Source organism: Cornus florida, unplaced genomic scaffold (assembly GCF_030987335.1).
Source record: "Cornus florida cultivar Cherokee Brave unplaced genomic scaffold, ASM3098733v1 CherokeeBrave_3.0.0_Hap2_Chr02, whole genome shotgun sequence".
NCBI lineage: Eukaryota > Viridiplantae > Streptophyta > Magnoliopsida > Cornales > Cornaceae > Cornus > Cornus florida.
The window spans coordinates 1,415,047-1,438,824 of NW_026775572.1; the positions used below are offsets into that span (position 1 = coordinate 1,415,047).

Consider the following 23,778-nt stretch of genomic DNA (forward strand, 5'->3'; position numbering starts at 1 on the left):
TTCTATAAAATAAAAATAAAAAAATTATTTCCTTCTTTTCCTTCTAAAATTTTATACCGAACAAAGAAAAAACATATTCCTCTATTTCATTTCTTTCCAACCAAACTGACTTTTAGTATTTTATTATTGTTATTGGTTAAATTACCCTTAATGACTTTATTGGAGCTAATTAACATATAATATATATATATATGAAAAACATGTTCACAATTTTTTTTTTTCTTCTTCAGCTCGTCTTGTTAACAAAATTTTTCAAATCTTCATTACGCAAATGGGGAAAAAAATTTGTTATCTAATTCTTTGTCACCTTATTTGGAAAATAAGTTCGTCTTCAACTGACACTAGGATTCCATAACCAGTTATCACTCAGCTTTCTCATTGTCCCCATCAACAACATTACTTGATATTTTCACTCTGCTTTGTAAAAACATCCATTTTATTCAATTAATTGGAGGTTCATGCTTAGTCACCGGTAAAAGGTGTGATTACCAAATAAAATAACACAGTTCAATACAATTTTATACAAATAATGTCATAATATTTTATCAGTCTATCTATTTATAGGTTAAGTGCAAAAAATTCTCCTTGATATATAGACTTTATACAAAACTGATCCTTACTTTTTAAAAATGTATATGCAAGTTCACAAAATTCAAAAAAAATGCATAACTAATCCATCTGACAACTTTTTACAAAAAATAAAACTAAAAATCCCATTTTATCCACTTGTTTTCCATTTTGCCCCTCAGCATTTGTGCATAACCCCCTCCCCCCCTTACTGTGTTCAGCAGCCAATATTTTGTTATTTTTTTAATTTTGTTTTTCGAGCCAGTCTCTTTTCGTTTACTTTTTTTTTTTTATTTTATATTTTTTTATTATTATTGTATTTGTTGTTTCTGTGTTGCCTATTCTTCTCTCTCTCGCCCTGCTTTCTTTCTCTTTCTACGTTAAGTCACCGATGGCGAAGAACTTTCCCTCTAAGTCGTCAACCTTCTCCTCACTTCCTCATCTTCCCCTCCATGTGGTGAGGATCGACGTTATCCGACAGAACCGATCATCAATTTGCTTCGTCGCCGCTGCCGACGGCGACAAAACAGTGGAAGAAGGTGACAAAACAATGGAAGAGATTCCCCAAAATTGCAGAAGCATCGATGATGGTGTCGAAACAGTGGTAGAAAACCCCATATTTGCAAAACCCAAATTCATATTCTTCCCCTTCTTCCTACTTGCAAACCCATATTTGCAGACCCAAAAACAATTCTCTCTCTACTCATCTATGCCCAACCGTGACACCACCCATCTGCCTTCTTTTTCTTTTTCTTTTTTGTTGAATCCCATCTGTCTCTTTCTCATATGATATATGATGATTATATGTTAATATTCCAACCCATCCCCTGAATAAGCACACCATTCTACCTTTTCCCCCCCTCCCCTTATTTTTCTGTCTCTAAACTACTATATCAAACCCTTATTGCTTGCAAACCCATTTTTCACTCTCACCTAATGTCAACTATCTGTAAGTGTGTGTATCTGGACTCAACCCCGCTGGTAAAATCTTACGTTTAGGCTATGTTTGGTACGATGTGTTTAAAGGGGAAAGGATAACATTAGTTATGAGGGAAATAAAGGATAATTTTAACCCTCCATCGTTTGGTTGATTAATGAAGGGAAGTATAATAATCATGTTTGGGAAAAGAAAAGAAAAGAAAAGAAACAAAAGAGAATTATTTTAAAAAATTTATTATTATACCCTTTCTATTTTAAAAGAAATATATATATATATATATATATATATATCGTTTGGTTGATTAATGAAGGGAAGTATAATAATCATGTTTGGGAAAAGAAAAGAAAAGAAAAGAAACAAAAGAGAATTATTTTAAAAAATTTATTATTATACCCTTTCTATTTTAAAAGAAATATATATATATATATATATATATATATATATATTTTATCACCTATACATTTAACACACACAAACATGTACATACCCTTTTTACATTTATGTATTTAGTACTAAAAATAATGCAATAGCAAAATTTTAGCAACCTCCTAAAAAAAAGAAAAAAAAAAGGGTAATAAATGGCCTCTGTGCGCACATGAATGATGGGCCACAAGAAAAGAAAAAAACAAAATTTAGGGCAAATCATTTCAGCCTCCCCAATCTCTCCGCCTCTATCTCTATTCTTGTTCTCAACTCTGGACTTGCCCTCTCTCTCTCTCTCTCTCTCTCCCCCTCTTCTCTGCATTACAAGAATCAGAAGTTCAAAACCCATATATTTCAGTTTATCTATCTGTCTGCAAGAATCAAAAGTTCAAAACCCGTATCTATATATCATTTCAGATTGATCAGAAATCAAAATCCATATCTTTCAGTTTCCATCACCGTTGTTCCAGTTCGGGTTTGCCGTTCACAACCTTCAGCCACTGGCCTCCTCTCACTCTCTCTGCAACTGTTAACTTGTATGTATATGTAATCTTGAGGGCAAATTAGGCATCACAAATAATATATCAACCCTCCCCTTCACTTTCCTTTCTTTTCCTCCCATTTTTGGGAGGATAAGCAAAACACTGTTCAGGCCTTGTGTTAACCCTCAAAACCCTTCCCTTTCCTTCCAACAATTTTTGCCAAACACAAATTTTTAATCCCCCTCCATTACCTTCCCTTCCCTTTCCTCCCTTTTTCATTGCACCAAACTAACCCTTAAATAACTCCGCCTCAACCACATTCCCATTGATTTAGACCCAAAAAAAAAAAAAAAAACGGTGAACCCGAACTGGAACAGCGACTGAAGCTTGCAACGGCGAACAGCGAACCCGAACTGGAACAACGGGCGATGGAAACTAAAAGATATGGGTTTTGATTTTTTGAACAATCTGAAATGATATGCCGATATGGGTTTTGAATTTTTGATTCTTGCAGCAGATAGATAAACTAAAATATATGGGTTTTGAACTTTTGATTCTTGTAGTTTGCAGTTGCAGAGAGAGATAGGGGGGGGGGGGAGTTCAGAGTTGAGAACGAGAACAGCCATGGAGGCGAAGGCTGAAATGATTTGCCCTAAATCTCATAGATTTGCCCCAATGATATATGGTGTGTGCACACACACACACACATATATATGACAAATTTATTTATATTTTAAAATATGAAAGGGCATGTTTAATTTTAGATTTAATTATATTTAGGTTTAGGTTATCCCAATTTTATACAATTTGAGATTTATATTATCCTTCTGCCAAACAAACCCCATTTTATACAAATTTGGACAAAAGGGTCATTTTACATGGCCTGTATTTATAATTATTAATTTATTTAACTGAAGTAAGGGTATTATCGTCATTTTACACCACTAAGGACCTATTCGTACCAAATTGATAGTATAGGGAGTTTTTTTATCACATTAATATGCACTATATTGATAGTAAAAGAAAGTTTTTTTGTTTTGTAATTCTTTGTCACCTTATTTGGAAAATAAGTTCGTCTTCAACCGACACTATGATAACATAACTAGTTATCACTCAGCTTTCTCATTGTCCCCATCAACAACATTACTTGATTTTTTTACTCTGCTTTGTAAAAACATCCACTTTATTCAATTAATTGGAGGTTCATGCTTAGTCACCGGTAAAAGGTGTGATTACCAAATAAAATAACATAGTTCAATACAACTTTATACAAATAATGTCATAATATTTTATCAGTCTATCTATCTATATATGTATATATATATATATTTGGTCCACTCTGGCCACACTCTCGATTAACAAAGAACCAATAAAGTAATATTGTTTAATTGATTTACAAAAATTGATATCCTTTGTTAAAATTTATCTGTTGTTTTTAATCTGGTTCTAAATGCACATATACTTATTCGATGATTTTTTTTTTTTTTTTTTTTTTTTTTTTTTTTTTTTTTTTTTTCAAAAAATAGTGATTATTATAATTTAATTAAAAAAAAAAATTGTAAACAATGGCCTATACTTACTTTCAGGGCCTTCAAGAAATGGAACTGGTATATGATTTTGGAGTTCAGTGTGACAACAGTCTATATCTACAAGTGTGTAGTTGTTATTGACTGACCATTATGTACCCTATAGAGGCATAGTTATATAGCGACATTGTGTAAGAAAACTACAATAGACACAAATTTAGTCAATTGACAGAGCAATACACCAGAAGTGATGCCTCAATGCAATGAACGGAAACTCGGAAACATGATGCCAGAGGCGTTGGGGTATTATAGCATGGTCCCAAACTGTCCTAGTCAACCCACTAAACATGGTAGAATGGTCCTAACCCTAACCCTAACCCTGCATGTATTTATTTCATGCTATTTTATGTATATCAAATATGAATATGATTATTGCTATTACAATAAATAATTTATTGTGCGAGTAATTGTTAATGGTTCAAGATTATGTGGTTCTATCTAATCTAACATCGGATCTATCTTATAATCAAGAAGAAAATTTGATAGACATACACAAGTCTCTTGTGTATCCCATTTCACGTTATACATGTGAATTGTTCAAATTCGGATTCTCTATCACCACTCAATGACAAAGTCATAATATTTAGAGTTTAATTGAAAATTTATTTTCATAATCTCTCTCTCACAACATATGATTAGCTTTAGAAAGTACTTTACAAGAGAGTATGCATTTTAGATTTTTGAGCACTAAAAAACGGAGGAGTTTTGACTTATGTAAATCTACTAATGATGGTTGGATCCTTGTCAAATCTCTTTTTGCTTTGATGAGATTCAAAAAATAATTTTTGAAGTCATTTTTGTAAAGAGTATGGTTCGTAACCCTTTTCAAATGCTTGGTACTGTTACACACTTTCATGAATAAAAAGTTAGTTCCGTATTGAGTCTATTGACTTTTCTTTGAAGCTTAGAAAACTATTGTGTTTGCTAAATTGGGTTTTAAGAATTAAAATAAATGACTTTGCTCATCTCTTTAGTGAAAATAATAATAACTTATCTTATGTATAAAAAGTTATTATTATCTTTTATTTGGTTAATCTAATTCAAGAAATTTAAGGGGTGGGATTGATGGGAAAACAATTTTTTTTTTCTTCGTAGTAGTACTATAATTTTCTAAAATCAAAGAACATTATATACTTAATGAGAAGGTAATTTTTATCGTTAAGAAATTAGTTTTTCAATTTTATCACTTGGTTAAGGACTTTTCCTATTTCTTCTGTCCAATGATATATGATTCTTTATGCTTTTGTCCATTATTTGAGTTGAATCAGTTTGTTCATATGAATATATTTTCCGTTAGCAGTTCAAATCATATCGTTGTTTGTAAAAAATATTTAAAATAAAACCATTTTGATATATTTTTTTATAGGCATGATATGTAAATTAAGACTTGAGTTTAAGTATTAGAACTTTGGAGTTGGATTTTAAGATAATATGGGCCAGGCCTAGACGTTTGGGCCTCGTTGAATATAATTGAGTAATGAACTTGTGGGTACATTTGCTAATGTAATGAGGGCCTTGTAAATGAGTTGGGTTGGAAACTCTTTTCTTGTTGGATTTCATGAATGAGCGAGGGGATCATAAATGGAACATAAGCCCATAAAATATTTAAGTTTTAGTTAAACTGGTTTGTGTACACCCTAAATACACAGTTACATACTGCACCTTTTTTAAATGTCTAAGACAACATAACAACATGACAATACTTGCCTACTCACCGGTGAGTAGGAAATTTTTACTGACTAGGTAGGTGGCATAATAAAATTATGACAAGTGTCCTAAAATTTATAAAATATAAATATAACAAAAATAAAATTAGAACTGATTTGACCCATTTTTAATTGGATTCACAGTATCTTTTACAATTTTCTTCTAGTACATGTATACATTCTTGACCACTATTCTTATAAATATCAGAATATGTGTATGGGCGTTATAAAAAAATAATTGAATTGAGATATAGCAATAGTGTTTTGAAGGGTTAGTTTTGCTTTCTACCTTCTCAAAGTGGAAAGTACGTGATTGATATGAAGAATCATTGCTAGAATCATAAAATGTTTCCGGTTTGTGTTTAAAAAAAAAAAGTTCTTGCCCTTTTCTTGTCCAACTTAGGATTGTTGCAGTGAGAATGAGGATTACTTTGGAAGTGGAGGTGAATGGGCATTTTAATAACATGTTTTTGTTTGTTTATACATATATATGTATATATATGTATTTATATTTGTACAGTTATGGTGAAATCCAAATTTTGATCTTTTGATTCGGAAGAACAAAAACAATATATTGTTTTAGGAAGATCTTGTTTTGGAATGTATTATTTTAAGAAGCTTGAATCCTAATTTTTCTCTACTTTAAAAGGTAATTTTGTACCTATGTATGTACAAGTGTGTATAGATATATATGGAGAGAAAGATGCGATTAACTCGATTAAAATGAATTAAGTACGTTTTGGTTCTATTTTTGTTATATTTTATATTTTATAAAATTTGAAACACTTGTCATAATTTTATTATGCCACCTATTGAGTCAGTAGAGACTCCCTACTCACCGGTGAGTAGGCAAGTATTGTCCATAATAACATAACTATGCAGAGGGGCGGAGCCAATTAAGGCCCAGAGAGGGCACGTGCATCCTGCCCTTGCTCCAATCTACTATAAATAGGTATGTATTTTTGTTATATACATATATTTGTACGGTAATTTTAAATAGTGCTCCCCCTAAAATTTTCAAATTTCTCTAATTTCCTTTTGGAAAAGAAGAAGAAGTTACATATATCCCTTTCTTCAAGTACATGTACTTATGTATAATTATGTATTGTTTCATTTTTTGTTATTTCTTTCTTTTTATGACATTTGTATTGTATTTAATTAAAATATTATTAATCAATATTTTGATTCTTATATTTGTAAGTATATATATATTTTTACAATACTTATTTAGCATATTATTTTACAATTATTTTTTTTTTTCTCGTTTGTCTTTTGATTTAAAAAAAATTATATTTGTCATTTTTTTTTTTTTTTTTTTTTTTTTTTTTTTTTTTTTTCCAATTAAGTGCATTGTGCCCTTTTTGAAATAAACACTTGCCTCCACCCCTTGCTATGTGTGTGTGTGTGTTGCATTTTAGAGCATAGAAAGGACATTAAATTTAGACTAAATTTATCTCAGTTTCAAATTCAATTCTCTGAATTGATGGTGCCCTTAAAAATGACTAATTTGAATATCGGAATTAAAGAGTACAATGAAACTCAGGAGAGAGACTTGTGTGGTAAATATTTTATATTTTGTGATTATTATTATTATTATCATTATTAATTTTTTGTTCATAGTTTCAATTTTTGTAAAAAAAAAAATAAGAGCAATTATAGGCATCCATAAGATTTAATTTTTTAAATATTGTACCATGGATGTTCCGAAAAATATGGTGGAAATTAATCTCAACCGACACTGTCTAAGGATCCAGTTTTCATGGGACAAAGTCTGAACGACTCGTTAGTACAAAATATTATATAAGTTTACAGTACCTGTGGTCATTCAATCAATGCACGATGTTCAAAATTAATATATTTCCACGTGTCACAGCTTAACTGGAATGTCATAGATCTTGTTGTTTGGAATTGTTTATTAAATGCTAAAAAAATTAAAAAGCATAGGATCACCTACTCTAAGGACCACCCCAGATAGGTGCTTAGCACCAATAAGATTCCTAGACGTGAAAGAGAGTATATGAAATTTACAGGTATAGAGACAGGACTTTGATTACAATTGCTAATAAATAATAAAAAAATTAATAATAATAACAAAAATTAAAAGTACAACTGGTAAATAAATCACTCCTACTTAACAACTGACTTGTCTAATCACAAATAATTAGTAATTATAAAATTAAGAAAGTGGTAAATAAATATAATAATTTTTTAAAAATAAATTCAGTCACCCTCTCTCATTTCTTTATTTATTACTTTTTAAATTTTGTAATTATAAATTAAGGTAAGGTACAGCCACACCCTTGAGGTTTGACAAAATGATACTCAAATAAAACTTATTTGTTTTTTGGACAAAGACACCCCTAGAAGGTTCAAAAATGGACAAAGACACCCCTTTACATAGAAATTAACCAAATTACTCTTTAACCGTTTAGGAGACTTTTTTAACTTTACAATTTAATAAATTGGACCAATCTACCCTCATGAACAATTTATGCATAAAAAAAGTAATAAAAAAAAAAACTTCATATTGTTCACTTTTTTTATTTTATTTTTTATTTATAAATGTCTCAACTTCTTAAAAATGTAGACGTCTAAAATAATTATTTGATCCAATACATATATTTCAAATAAATTATATTTTGTTATTACTTCTTTTCTTTTTCTTTTTTATTTTTAAATTAAGATACTTAATTCTTTCATTTAAAAAAATTAAACCAATCTCTTTTTCTTAAAAATAAAAAATTTGGTACTAATATAACTTTATGCATCTTAAATTATATATCCAATATTATGCATTTTCTAACATAAAAGGGAAAAAATAACAATAAAACAAAGGGAAAAAATAATAAAATAAAGGGGAAAAAATAATAATAAAACAAAGAGGAATAAAAAAAAAGGGAAAAAAATAATAAAACAAAGGGAAAAATAATAATAAAACAAAGGGAAAAAAAAAAAAAAACAAAGGCATGCATAAAGTTATACTGATACCTATTTTCTTTATATTGGGAAATGCATAATATTTGATATATAATTTAAGATGCATAAAGTTATACTGATACTATTTTTTTTATTTTTAAGGAAAAGAAATTGGTTTAAGTTTTTAGACGAAAGGATTAAACATCTTAATTTAAAAATAAAAAAAGAAAAAGAAAAAGAAAAGAAGTAATAATAAAATATAATTTATTTAAAATATATGTATTGGATCAAAAAATCATTTTAGACATCTACATTTTTTAGAAGTTAGAACATTTATAAAGTAAAAAAAAAAGAGTGAACAATATAAAGGTTTTTATTTTATTTTATTTTTTTAATTTTTTTTATGCATAAATTATTTATGAGGGTAAATTGGTCAAATTTATTAAATTGTAAAGTTAAAAAAGTCTCTTAAACGGTCAAAGGGTAATTTGGTCAATTTTCATGTAAAAGGGTGTATTTGTCTATTTTTGAAACTTCAAGAGGTATCTTTGTCCAAAAAACAGATAAGTTTCCTCTAAGTGTCCTTTTGCCAAACTTCAAAGGGTGTGACTGTATGTTACCCTATAAATTATTTGTAAATTTGTGATTGTACTTAATAGGAATGCCTTATCCATTAATAAATAGACAAGCCTTGTCAGAAAAATTATTACATAATCCGGGACCAAGGCATGATTCTTACAAAATTTTAGTCCAATTTTATTGGTTGTAAAATTTATTTGATATGAATGCTTGTGTCTCTATAAATATATATATATATATATATATATAACTTTTATTAGAGTGTCGCATTAATAAGGTTCCTTTTTAATAACTGTTTTGACTTTTATAAAAATTCTTCAAAGCAAAACGTAGTAGCAGCAGCAGCAGCAGCAGCAGCAGCAGTAGTTATTTATTTATTTATTTTAATGTAGCAAAACGTAGTTGTTAAAGGAGAATCCTAGTTGGAATTTGATTTCGTAATATATATAGATACAAGAGATGTTATATATATATACAAATACTCCGTAATTGACTGAGACTACTTATCTATAGTGATCTGTGAACTACCCCAACTTTCTTTCTTAGAATTGTCATACAAAGACAGACATTTGCTCTCTTTCTTCCACCTAAACAAATCCCTACAAAATTTCCACAACTCACACAGTGACACACACACGCTCATTACCAAACAAAAGAAGGAATTACAGAAAATTTAAGAATGCCCATCATCTTCCAATAGAGCTCCAATGAGAGCTTCTTCTTCCCTCACAAATCATCCAAGCAGCAACAAAACCCTAGAAAACAAATTAATGTCACCATCAAGAAAGCAAGCCCTCTTCATATCATCACTCATCATCCTATGGTACTCATCAAACATTGGTGTTCTCCTCCTCAACAAGTTCTTGCTCTCCAATTATGGCTTTGGCTTCCCAATCTTCCTCACCATGTGTCATATGACAGCCTGTGCTGTCCTCAGCTACGTCTCCATTATCTTCTTGAAGGTTGTCCCTCTCCAGAGAATCAAATCTAGGTCTCAGTTCATCAAAATTGCAACTTTGAGCATTGTGTTTTGTGCCTCTGTTGTTGGTGGCAATATTTCCCTTAGGTATCTTCCAGTGTCTTTCAATCAGGCTGTCGGTGCCACCACGCCGTTTTTCACAGCCATGTTTGCCTATCTAATGACCTTCAAGAGGGAGGCCTGGGTTACGTATGCTGCTCTTGTACCTGTTGTTGTTGGGGTTGTCATTGCAAGTGGGGTATGTTTATTTATTTATTATTTTTTTTCCTTTGGATCATGGAATTTTTAGGATTTTTTTTGACTATTTTTTTTTAATTTAATTTTGCTGGTGTGGTAATTGAATCTGATCGGTTCTATGTATTAAAGAATAATAATTTGTTAGTGGGTAATTCTGTATGAGTTGGTTTTAATGTTGATCCGTATAGTTTTTGTTGTCTTAACGATTTTTAAGGTAATTTTATGGAGTGGTCATTTGAAAAAGAACAATCCAGATCTGAATGTTTGTTGTATGTGTTAATTCCAGATAACTTATGTATGAATATATGATGATTTATGCATCGTTTTATAGGCTGTAATTTTATTTTTTAGTGTGTGTGGTTTATATTGTTTAATTTAATTGATTCAAAGTAGAGGTGAGGACTCTTTAATTACTTACCAAAAAAAGAAAAAAAGACCTCTTCAATTATGAAACTCTATTCTTCTATTTTCAAAGAAATTTATGTCTAGAAATCTGTTATATGTTGCTCAATAAAATTAGTGATTTTGGACCGTAGAAATGATTTTGACCTGGATACATACCAAACTACCCATTAGATATTCAGATATGGCAACAACAAAACAATGCATACTGATGCATATATTGCAGTGCTTTATTGTTGCCTGATGTACGTACATTGTGCCCAGCATGGCAAAATTTGAATTTTCTTGTGATTTGGCTTCTGGAAGAATATCTGCAAATGGGAGTTTTATGATAGAAATATAGATTATTAAGCAAAATGTCAGGTTAGTGTTCTTTTGCAGTTCTTAACTACTACTATACACACTCAGTGGAAAACTGGATTTAGCGAGTGTAATATCCGGTGATATGTCACTCAGTAATTAAGCATATTACATTAGTACTTAGTGGTATAACTGAAATTTAGACCAATGCAGTCAAGATGGGCTTAGCAAGTTGCAAGCTTGTAGGGCATATTACATGTTTGGACTTTGGATTGTTGTGGTCTCAGGATGCACCTCTTTGTTATGTATTACAATTTTTTTTTTTTTTTCCTAGTTGGGACTCACACACACTGTCTCCACTGAGGTTCGACCCCTGACCTCCCTTTGGGAAGTAGGAGCCTTGTACCGCTAGGCCACAGGCCTGTTGGTTATCTATTACAATTGAAATCAAAGGTTTTTGAACTTTCTGAAATCTAATTTGAAAATTTCTCTTTCTTATGACATCCATCATACGACAAGGTTTTAATGAAGTTTCAGAGACAAACTTGCACAATGTTAGGTTCTCGTCAATATTTTAACCAAATACAATATTTAATGTTCAAATCGAAACTTCAGACCTTGCAAAAAATGATAAATGCTAAATTGACCAAAGGAGAATCGGCCGAAAAGGAATATTCCTTTGAAAGAAAGGAAACCAGTGGATTATACGGAGCGAAAAAGGAAGGTGGGAGGGTAAAGCTTCGCAATGACACAAATCTTAGGATATTACACTTAATATTCAACATTTAATTTGTTAAGTAACAGTTAATTTTAGAATATTCAACAGTTAATTTGAGTTAGGATTACCAACAGGCCAGTAACCTAGCGGTACCAGGCTCCTACTTTTCAAAGGGAGGTCAGGGGTTCGAGTCTCGGTGGAGACATGTGCGTGTGAGTCAATTAAGAAAAAAAAATAATTTGAGTTAGGATTTGTTAAGTAATGAACTCCACTTGAATATTCAACAGTTTAATTTGTTAAAATATTAGGATAATATAGCCAAGATGTAGAAGAACACAATGAAAATGTTATAGTTTATACCCCAATCTGATGGCCTTTTAGATGTAGAAAGAAAATAGGTCCCTACTTTTCCATGTCTAGAAGATGACTTGTTTAATACAAGGTTTGTTGATTGATTGCAACTTCTCTTTGTCTACACATTTTCCTTAGACTATTAATTATTCAATTTCAAAACATAACTCTCATTTCATGCTTATCGTTGCAAATATGGAGACTTGCTAATCTGGCTCCTAAAAAGTCATGTTTTTTGTTATTACCAACTGCTAATTACTGTGTATTTGTCTTATCAACTAGTGTTTGAATTAGTGTTGGCAGTCCTTTGCAAAACTCACTTACACACTGTGGTTAAGGGGCTATTGAATGCAAGTTATACCTCATTTTGGGACTGAGTTAATAGAACAGGACTGTTGAATCATTTTCTTTCTTATAGATATGGTTGTCCAGGGATTGGTATAGACGTTAGATTCCTAATTGCTTTTGGATTTCACCACTGTCATTCATGTCATTCTTCTGGTGAGTTACTTGTGTCTGGTTTCGATGTAGTTCACGAGTTTTTCTTGTTGGTGGCAGGGTGAGCCAAGCTTCCACCTGTTTGGATTTATTATGTGCATAAGTGCAACTGCTGCAAGGGCCTTCAAGTCTGTTCTCCAGGGAATTCTACTTTCTTCTGAAGGGTAAACACTTACTGCTTTCAGTTACTAACCTATTATCTGAGTAATTGCTAATGTTCTATATATTCTTCAATGCATGCAATCAATAATGTTCTTTCATTTATGTGTATATATCAGAGCCTGAAAAATTTTATTTTCTTTAGTAAACTATTCATGATGCCACTTGTTATCATCATTGTCCTGCCTTTCAAAATTTTGCTCTTCTATTTTGGTATTATCCTATGCAATCCTTGCCCCAAACAGACAGATGTAAGAGGCTGTCACCTGGTGCTGTCTTGCCTTTGCAAGGTGCTGGGAGGTATAGGCTGATCTCATTCCTAAACATTAGTATTTGTGCAAAGTCGCCCGAAAACTTTAACCTCGTGCTTGTTAGTCTAAGTTCTTTGAACCAAACAGTGTTTTATTCTTTAAACTGCCTCTTAACTATCTTCTCTTAGATCCCTTTTAATGGTGCACCGATATACTATTGTTTGCTTAAGCTGTGAGAAAATCAGTTTTGCCCTTTTCTTCTATTGTTTTGTATGTTCATGTATATGCTAATTCCTGTATGCTTTATTTGGTTATGAAGCAAACAAAGGAAAAGAGAATTTTTTCGCCTTCTCGGTTTGTTAGGTTGGGATGGTTTTATTGAAGTAGAAATGTTTCTGTTGGCTCTTATCCTCTGTTTACTCTCAACTGAAATGGAGCTCCTTACAGCACAGCACTTTCAACAGCCTAAATAAATTACGTTAATATTTCAGGGAAAAATTGAACTCCATGAATTTGATGCTGTATATGTCCCCAGTTGCAATCCTAGTTTTATTGCCTGCCACCTTTATCATGGAGCCTAATGTTTTGCATGTGACTATATCACTTGGAATGGAACATAGATTCATGTGGCTACTCCTTGCAATCAATTCAACAATGGCTTATTCAGCCAATTTGTCCAACTTCTTGGTGACTAAGCATACAAGTGCACTAACACTCCAGGTCTGTTCTCCCTCCCTCTCTCTCTCTCTCTCTCTCTCTCTCTGTGTATGTGTGTGTTAATTATTAATAACCATAACATTTGCAGCAAGTCATGAAAGTAGATTTGGAGGAAATCTTTAATCTATTTTAGGCTCTCTGACAATATACCATCTGTACTATAACGACGGTTAGCAAGATTACTGTCTCCATATTTTTTATGGAACAGGAGTATCCCATTCCGTTCTCATGGTTTATGAGGTAGTCATCAATTGCTTGGATGGAGTTATTTTATGGCAAAGAAGTTTATTTTTCTTTTTTTCCCCTCATAGGTTCTTAATTATAAGAAGCTGATTTGCAAGAAAAATAATAATACTCCTCTACAATGATATGATTGCTCCTCCTTGGGCAATGATTTCATTCAAGAGGATCAATTTTCAAATGTATGCAAAATTTAACGCCAATGATTTCACTTCCACGGAAGTCTCGATATGCCCTTACTGTTTATGTCTAAACCTTGGAAAGCTATGGGGTTCTGTTTATAAACGTGCATACCTTGTCTTAGTGTTCGTAATGTACCTTCAGAACTTTTGGGTTAAGGAGCCTGTACAGGGACTCCATCTTGGACTTGTGATGCCCAGGCCCTATGTGCAAATTTAAAAACCTATCAAACCTTTTGAGTTTTGATCAATGAACGCAGAATATCTGCCCTTTAAGATCATTTTGGAGGTCCAAGCGAGCTGGAGAGAGCGACTAAACAGTTCCCAAAAACTTAGATCACATCCCATCATTTTAGCATGATATATGTGTTTGTTGTTCCTGAACCATTTTGCCTATGAAATTATATTGGTAACAGGTGTTGGGCAATGCAAAAGGTGCTGTAGCTGTTGTTATCTCGATACTCCTGTTTCGGAATCCTGTAACCTTTGTTGGTATTGCTGGCTATTCACTGACTGTTTTGGGGGTTGTTGCCTATGGAGAAGCCAAGCGAAGATTCAAATGATCTTCCACACAGCCATTTTTTTTTTTCTTTTTCTCATTTAACCGGCTCGATATTTTTTACCCTTATAAGAGGGCATCAGATTCCATCTGGAGATGGACAGATTTTGGAAGGGGAGAGAGACAGATTCATTTCACTGCTTTGTTGTATTTTTTTAATGCACACAAGCTTGTGTTTTGACACATTAGATTCGGTTGATTTATTCAGTTCTAATATATATTGTTGGTTTCTCTCCCATATCTTTGCCCAATGTTCCATATATGTAGTTTTATATCTTATTGGTGGTACTGAAGAAACAATGTTCTTGTAAAAATACTCTCTTTTGCTCCACTTGTTTGAGAGACCATGGAAAAACTGAAGAAAATCCTTTTTTGCGCAATCATTTCTCCGGGATTAGGAGAAAATTTGTTTCACAAAATTGAAATATCAAACAGCCTTTGTTAGCGTTGTCTTGTCAATTAACACAAATATGCATTTATAGACATTCTATGCAGCCATCACAGAATCACTAGAACATTCATAACATAGTTCAAAAAGTTTTTCGTGTATCAGAAGCGTTGGTTTATTTAATTGATACATTGAGCCATCAAGAAAAATAGTTATACTACAAACGAAAACAGCCTTCAACCAAAATTTCAATCCATTACAGGAGACAAAAAAATTCACAAAGCATGGAACGTTCAACGATGCAGCAAAAGCAAACAAACATTTTGTCCCACAGAGTAGCCCATATGCAACACTTTTTATTTATTTTTATTTTTTAATTTTTTTCAAGGGGAAGACTCAAACACGGGGTTGGCCTCTCTACCAATTAGGTCACTAAGTAATGCCCGCCCATATGAAACTTAGATGGAAGGACTTTCTGTGTGACCCTTGATAACATCTTTCATCTATTCACGTGGGTGAAAAATACGGGCAGTGATTGATCAAATTTCATGCCAACCTGACTTCAAAAATTATCAAAAACCTACCATCTAATCAGTTAAATCGCATCATGGTCCGGGTTAGAAGAATACACTTTTCTGTTGCAACATGTTTGGGCACTAGAGACGTCCGCCTCTTATCTCTCCAAGAACCAAAATGTGCCTTGAATTGTAGATATTAAATTTGATATTAAAGCTGGGCATATATATATATATATAAGCCTTTTCCTTCCATTTTCAAGCCATCTCTGGACCACTTTGTAGAGGCTCATAACCGTCATGGTGCTTAGGCTGCTTAGCAGTCTCTCTTTCAACAGGAATGCACTTCAAAACGACTGCAAGGGGCAAGCTCACCGATCCGATTAAAATGCTGAGTAACCATAGTTGCCAGCTCAGTGGCACAGTGCTCGCAAAAGTGCCCAAGAACTCGATTATGATTACTTGGAACGCTAATGTTGAAACCATTACGCCAATGAATATCCAGCTGTCGAACATGCCACGGAAAATGTTTATCTTCTCAATGTCACGGCTGTTTATCTCATTAAACAACTGGAAAATGAAACAAATAAAAGTAGTAAAATTAATTTATGTTTATGCTTAGTAATAAAAAAGAATATCACTGTTTTGTTCCATTGAGTAAAAACTATGTATCGGGAATTAGATTCCATAACAGCACTTCCAGACTAATAGAGTAGAAACAAAATCCTGAATGTTTCTTTCAAAAATACAGAATGCAGAAAATGAATGATCTTTTCAAATACTTCTCAACCAAATCTGATCTTTTTCAAACAAAGAGAGAAAATTTTCAAATACTTCTAAACCAAATATGATCATTTCAAACAAGAGAGAATTTTCAAGTACTTCTGAACCAAATACAAAGCAGGAGGTACAAAAAAAACTGTAATACATATCTTATAGAAACAGTAAGATAAATACCTGACAAAACACAAAGGAATTGAAAATGAAAGTATTGAGAATGTCCGAAGCATCTGAACCTTCAAGTCTCAAAACTTGCTCCCCATCAAAAGTAAGAACTGCAAGGACAGCCAGTTGATAAATACTCTGGCCTATGATATTTCTCCACATGGTTTTGGTAATGAAACTCACACCCCTCCCAATAGGAGGCCTATTCATCAGTCCATCCTTGGGTGGTTCTGTAGCCAGTGCCAATGCACCTAGTGTGTCCATGATCAGGTTGACCCAAAGCAACTGAACTGCTGTAAGGGGAGCGGATCCTGAAAGTTACGAGGAACTGCAATTACTATCTTTTCCTGCAAATATTATTATTAAGCTATTATAGGAAAGAAAAAAATAGCTCCCAATACCAACACACCAGTGATGCATGCAGAAACAAAGTTGAGAATGAGAGCAACGACATTGACAGTTAACTGGAACTGCACAAACTTCTGAATGTTTATGTATACTGCGCGCCCCCATCTGGCTACATTTATAATTGTTGAAAAATTGTCATCCAATACAATGACATCAGCACTTTCTTTTGCAACCTGTAGAAGTTATTGGAGAAATAATGATAAGCTGAAATTAACATTAGATGAGAGGATGAAACAGTTTACACAATGCACCTACACTCGGACCAAGTGTCTAGAAAGACTAGTGTGCAATAACTTTGAGAAACTTCAAGTGAACAATTTAATGGATCCATAGTAACTCACATTTAGGACATACACTCATGATGACATTGTTTTACACTGAATGATGTAGATAAGTCATAGCCTTCACAGAAATACTCCATCCATAGTAACTGACATTTAGGACATACACTTCACGACTACATTGTTTTACACTGAATGACATAATTAAGTTGATGGTCTGTAAAGAAATACTCCATTGATAACTACCAAATGCTTGGTATAATTGTTTCTTTTAGTGGCCTGCATAACATATGTTATTCTTACATCAAGAACTATTATTTTAGACAGATAACAGCTTTCTCAGCAAATCTAATAGTACCTAATTTATGAACTTAAGACCATGTTGATTTGCATACAACGATAGACAAGGGAATGCACTTTTAAGACGTACTCTGCTGATAATTATCAAATTCTTGTCATTTTAGCTATGCCACTCTTGCATTACAAATTATTATCAAATCTCTCCATCTATAAATGAGCTAAACATGATGAACAAATGTACACACATTATTTTAGGGAAACAAATATATGCAATCTGCCAATACAATTGAAAACGATATGAAGTACATTAAACATATGGAAAAATCTAGAAAAAAAAAAATTAATCCTCATAGATTTGGCAATTGGAAACGACAAACATCCAAAGCGTCCTACATAGATGGATTTTGTGTTATATATAGATCTCTATGTTGCAAAGGCACAAACATGAGATTACATATTTGACATGAATCATTTATACTAGGATGTGCAGATGAAAGGCCAGGTGCATTTGGAAAATAGTAGCGCCCAATACATGGCCAACACAAATATGGCTCCTGTCTATGAGTCGCAAAATACTACTACTTCTATTTTCCGTAAGTGACCAGAATCCAACTTCTACTATTATGTTGCAATTACACATAATAACTGCTTGCATTTAGCTAGACCTCCGACCCCACCATATACAAATTTCATCTAAATTAAAATTAATCAATCTATTGAAAATAAATTTATTATATTTTCATTATAAAGTTTCATTGTATTTCCAAATATTGTTAAAATATAAACAGACGGGCAGTTTGGATTTAGGTTGACTATCATTAAAAAATGGTCAGGTTCTAGATTAAAGTGAAGGGTTATCATGACTTCAAACTTCGACCAAATCTGCCTGAACCCATGCTATTGCCGAATCTAAAAATAATTGGAATCCAATATCTGAATACACATTACAAACTTTAAGATGTATGGTTTTACATTACTTATTATAATATTATTTATACTTTCAGATAATGTATTGACTAAAACAACTCTCCTTATTTAATTTTTGATAAGTGTCAAAACTAGAGAAAAATAGGGAGAAAAATCTTACAATTCTTTTATTCTTCTCACAAGGAGGTATATATATTATACACACATTAAATATATAAGATAAGTATTAAGTTTACAAAGTCAGCTCTAATCAACTACGCTAATTATGCTAATAGATAAAAGATAAATCCTAATCAATCACGTTAACAATAAGTTTGTGTACGTTGGTTTTGGGTTGACAGCGAGTTAAATGGGTCAGGTTCAGGGACTGAATTAGGTGATTTTGGAACCAAACTCCTGTGTTTCTAAATCACCACTCCAACGTTCGAAAAAGTGCACTCCAACAGGAAATAAAAAAAGAAGAATAATTTTTTTTTATAGTCAGTCTCATTGATTGATTTTATTTATGCATTTCTAACTCATAACTTTTATTCTAGAAGCATATGTCCAATTTGACATGACTGGAAGAAGTTTAAAAATTCTCAAAAAATTAAGGCTAATTTTTAAAGAACATAATCAAAGGACCAAAGATCATATTATTTTAAAATCATGCAAATTTTTTTATTTGAAACCCAGTGATATGAAGACAACACAATAAGAAAAGAAATGTGGTATCAAGGACAATGAAAAGGAGAAGGTGCAAGCTAATTGAAAAGGAAGCTTAACCTCATTGAGGATATCAGAATCCAAAGAAGTTTCATAAAGTTGCAGCATAATAATATTTCGGTTTAATGGGTAGTGACCAAGTTGAACAGATAAAAGGGAAGTTAGACCAACCACTTGAAGTCATAAGAGAACTAAACAACAGCAACAATAATTAATTATGTCATTAGATTTAAAATGGCGTGTACTTTAAAATCAAAGAGTCAAATCAATGCCGGAAAGAAAAAAGAACAGCATGTAAACGAAACAAAACAAGGTGTGTGTATATATATATATATATATGAGCAGAACCTCTGTTCCTGCTATACCCATGGCAAGTCCTATGTCTGCCTCATGCAAAGCAGGAGCATCATTTGTCCCATCACCAGTAACCGCAACAACCTCTTTAAACATATGCCTCAACTGGGTTACCAACGTGTGCTTGTCCAAAGGCGAGGACCGAGCCATTACCTGTAATCATGATTGAATCAATTCTGAAAATACTGCATCCTCTTTATAAGATTACAGTATTTAATAAATCAAACATAAACCTGAATTTTAGGTATTATTTCCCTCATTTCCTCTGGACTTTTTCTGCGAAATTCTTCTCCATCTATGGCCAAACCACCTTCAGTGAGTATGCCACACTCTTTAGCGATGGCTTTAGCTGTGTAAATGTTGTCACCAGTGACCATACGTACAGTAATTCCAGCAGCTACACATGTTCCAACAGCATCCCTGACACCTTTGCGAACCGGATCCTTAATTCCAACAATGGCTATCAATGTATAGCCACTATCTGGGATGTTCTCATTGGAAGTTTCATCAGTGTCCCTAAAAGCCAAGGTGAGTGTTCTCAGAGCTTCAGAAGCAAAACCATTTATGATATCTGTTAAATTTATTACCTGTTCTTTTGACATAAGAACAGGTTCTCCATTGGTATCAACAATCTTGTCGCACATTCCTAAGACTATTTCTGAGGCACCTTTGCAAAAAGCTCGATGCCTACCATCTGGAAGAGCAACAAGCACAGACATCCTTTTCTTGTCTGAATTGAAAGGCTCAATCTTTAGTATTTTAATCTCACGGCGCTGAGCATCAAAATCACCACCCAGAAGCAAGCCATACTCTAACAATGCTGTTTCTGTTGGTGTACCGATAATAGAATTCTTTCCATCTTTATCCTTGACTACCTCAGAACCCGTATTTTGAAATATAGCCTGCAACAGGATAGTTAAAACCTTTTCTGATAGTTCTGATCTCAGCATACCTCCACCTTCATTGCTTTTTATCTCTTCAGGTTTTCCACGTATCCAAATCTTTTCAACTACCATGTGGTTTGTTGTTAGTGTCCCTGTCTTATCCGTGCAAATGCAAGTAGCAGAACCCATTGTCTCACATGCAGAGAGATGCCTCACGAGTGCCCTGTCGTCCATTAACTTCTTCATTGCAAAGGCAAGGCTTAGCGTCACTGCCAGGGGTAGTCCTTCTGGAACTGCGACAACAATTATAGTAACTGCAGTAGCAAAGTAATTTAGAATCTCCAGTGCATCACTGGAAGACCACTGTGTGATCTCACCATTAAGTGCTTTCTCTACCAGAAACCTTACTGCCAACACCACAAATGTAACCACAGCAAAACCCAATCCGATCTTACCAATAAGTGTAGCAACACCATTCAGCTTCACCTGAAGAGGGGTCTCATCTTCTCCACCCTCACTTAGAGTCTCCATCAACTTACCCCATTCAGTTCTCATGCCAACTGTAGTCACCAGCATCTTACCTGAACCATCTTGCACTTTGCTTCCTGCAAGAAGAAAAGGTTTTTCTTTATATACATTTACCGGTTCACTCTCGCCTGACAAGCTTGACTCGTCGATCAACAAACTGTATCCAGATATATATATCCCATCAGCTGGAACTTGATCTCCAATATTTAAATGCACGACATCTCCAACGACCAAATCATATATGGAGATCTTCTGCCTGTATCCATCTCTAGTGACCTGAACAAAAATTTTTTTCTTCTCCTTGTCCAAATCCTTAAACTGCAAAGATTGCTTGTAATCACTGCCTGCTGTAACAGACACTACCAAGAATATACTAAGTATAATTCCCACTCCATCATACATGCCCTTTGGCCACCCTTCAGTGGGAAGTCCAACACCTATAGAAACCACCGCACAAACCATAAGGATAATAAGAGTCAAGTCCTGAGATGCATCCCACAAAAACATCCAAAAGCTTCTAGAAGGTTTCTCTGTATATTTATTGAAGCCATATATCTTTTGCCTGACAGGTAAGTCACTTGATTTAACTCCTTCATCCAATGAGACGTTGACTTTTGCTGCAAGTCCTTCAATTCCTCCGATAGATTCCAAGCCCTTTTTGTCATGGGTTCGAACAACAGATGCAAGCCCGTCTGGGGAAATTTTTAACCCTGCTTCTCGAGCCTCCGGCGAGTCGTATTCAAATCGGCCAGCAGCTGTACAACAAAGCAATGAAATAGAAAGCAAAAGGGAAAAAAAAATGAATCTATGGGATCTACATGTATTAGTTATTATTACAATGGAAATAGTAATTTGAGAAATCTGTACCATCAATAAATTTGAGTGCCGCCTGTTGAACATACAGAGCCACTCGTATTTTTTCCTGATAAATTATATACGATATAGAAGAAGCATTGTAAGGTTAAAGAAATTAAATGGAAACAACAATTACTTGCTGCTGTACAGATTTGCAGCTTTACATTGCTTCCGGGATTATATCTAGTAATTTCTGAACAGCATAAACCTAACGACAAACAAAAGGTGGTACACCATATCCATATTCATATATGGATATAGGTGAGGAACTGAACAGTTGAAACCCATGAAGAAGTTATCTCGTTACTAACAAAGATGCAAATGATTGTTTTCTAAATTAAATTAATCAAAGATTACTACAATTTATATTTTGTTCCAAATGGTTTTCTTTACAAGGGAAGCTGAGCTAGCATTAGTTTGCATGGCAGTAAAATGGTCCTAGAATGAACAGTGTTACTATCAAAGATCTAATAAGTTCCCAAACATAGAAGAGCAAGTATATGCATTTCAATACCATACATAGTAGACTCCAACTTTCCAAGATCACATGATTAAGTGAACATAATTGGCAAGAAGGTTGGTCCATAACTATAAGACTTATCTACAAGTCACCAACGCAATTGTGCCCCACTTGGGAATTCAATTCCTCACCTCCACTAATCGTTGGTGTCTATGAGTTGTTTACCTAACTAAAAAAAGAACGCCACAAATTCGAGAATGAGTACTGGGTGTGGTATGTGTCTAAATGACCTTTCTGAATCCCAAATCTTAAAACATGGGATTTGACCTTGAAATGTTCAAAACTTGAATATGAGTACATTAAAATATGTTTGGTGTGGCTTCCTGGAGCTCTAAAACAGACTTCCAAGCCCAAAAGGGATTCCCCCAAAAAAATGGACTATTTGGTAGATGATATGTGTTGTAAAGCATAAAATGGAAGAGAATAGATAAATAAAACAAGTAGAACATACATATATTACGTGGTTCAGCCACTAGGGCCTACATCCACGGCACAAAGAGCCCAAAGGGCTACATAACTTTTGTAATACTCTCTAAATTCATACACAATACAATAGTGGAGGTTCCTTTATATAGGAGAAGAAATTATGAGAATAGAAAGAATTAGAAAATAGGAAACAATGAGGAATTTTCTCCACTAATTCCTCTAGTAACACCAAATCTTCAATAATAGGAAACAACATCAATTACTGAAAGATTATCCTCCACTGATTCCTTTATTAAATCTTCAATACTCCCCTCAAGTTGGAGCATGAATGCCCAACTTGCCACTGAGATGACGAGTAACAACAAGTGTGAATGATGAAGACAGAAGAGAGAAGACGAAGAACAATGCTACCGAACACACTGACAACCCAAACAAGTTAACAAAAACTGCCGGATACACGGCAAAGGCGAGTACAATGCTATCGAACACACCAGTAGCCCAAACAAGTCGATAAAAACTGCAGAAGACACGGCAAAGACGAAGACAATGTTGTCGAATACACCGATAGCCCAAACAAGTCAATAAAAATTGCTAGAGACACGGAAAAGGCGAAGAACATTATTATAGAACAAACCAACAGCCCAAACAAGTTACAAAGAGTACCGAGGAACCCTTAGCAACATTTCAGATGCTAAGGGAATACCCCAAAATAGGGGTCGAAGACTCCGAACCTAGGAAGAGAAATTAGGCTCTGATACCATGTTGTAAAGCATAAAACGGAAGAGAAGAGATAAATAAAACAAGTAGAACACACAGATATTACGTGATTCAGCCACTAGGGCCTATATCCACGACACAAAGAGCCCAAAGGGCTATATCACTTTTATAATACTCTCTTAATTCATACACATTGCAATGGTGGAAGCTCCTTTATATAGGAAAAGAAATTATGA

General features: G+C 33.4%; 2 protein-coding genes across 2 annotated transcripts in view; one reads left to right on the top strand and one right to left on the bottom strand.

The window, feature by feature from the left end:
• The first annotated feature begins 9,707 nt into the window (after positions 1–9,707).
• On the top strand, positions 9,708–15,027 carry LOC132291510 (UDP-URONIC ACID TRANSPORTER 1). Its single transcript, XM_059790284.1, has 4 exons — positions 9,708–10,416; positions 12,745–12,848; positions 13,586–13,814; positions 14,647–15,027. Exons 1-4 carry the CDS (start codon positions 9,907–9,909, stop codon positions 14,791–14,793), a joined length of 990 nt encoding a protein of 329 aa, XP_059646267.1. The 5' UTR covers positions 9,708–9,906; the 3' UTR covers positions 14,794–15,027.
• A 288-nt stretch (positions 15,028–15,315) lies between these two features.
• The window catches only part of LOC132291494 (putative calcium-transporting ATPase 11, plasma membrane-type), a 32,387-nt gene continuing 23,924 nt past the window's right edge, over positions 15,316–23,778 (bottom strand). Inside the window, exons 2-7 of the mRNA XM_059790283.1 lie at positions 21,892–21,946; positions 19,846–21,779; positions 19,607–19,765; positions 17,047–17,218; positions 16,650–16,948; positions 15,316–16,262 (exon numbers count right to left, since the gene is read on the bottom strand). Coding sequence (XP_059646266.1) covers positions 15,951–16,262; positions 16,650–16,948; positions 17,047–17,218; positions 19,607–19,765; positions 19,846–21,779; positions 21,892–21,946 — 2,931 coding nt within the window. The 3' untranslated portion in view covers positions 15,316–15,950. The remainder of the gene's footprint in view (positions 16,263–16,649; positions 16,949–17,046; positions 17,219–19,606; positions 19,766–19,845; positions 21,780–21,891; positions 21,947–23,778) is intronic.

Bases quoted from the DNA above. Each gene is read 5' to 3' on its own strand.
- LOC132291510 (XM_059790284.1), top strand. From the start codon at position 9,907: ATGAGAGCTTCTTCTTCCCTCACAAATCATCCAAGCAGCAACAAAACC. The intron at 10,417-12,744 runs GTATGTTTATTT...TGTTGGTGGCAG, and splicing joins GGGTTGTCATTGCAAGTGGG to GGTGAGCCAAGCTTCCACCT. The intron at 13,815-14,646 runs GTCTGTTCTCCC...TATTGGTAACAG, and splicing joins CAAGTGCACTAACACTCCAG to GTGTTGGGCAATGCAAAAGG.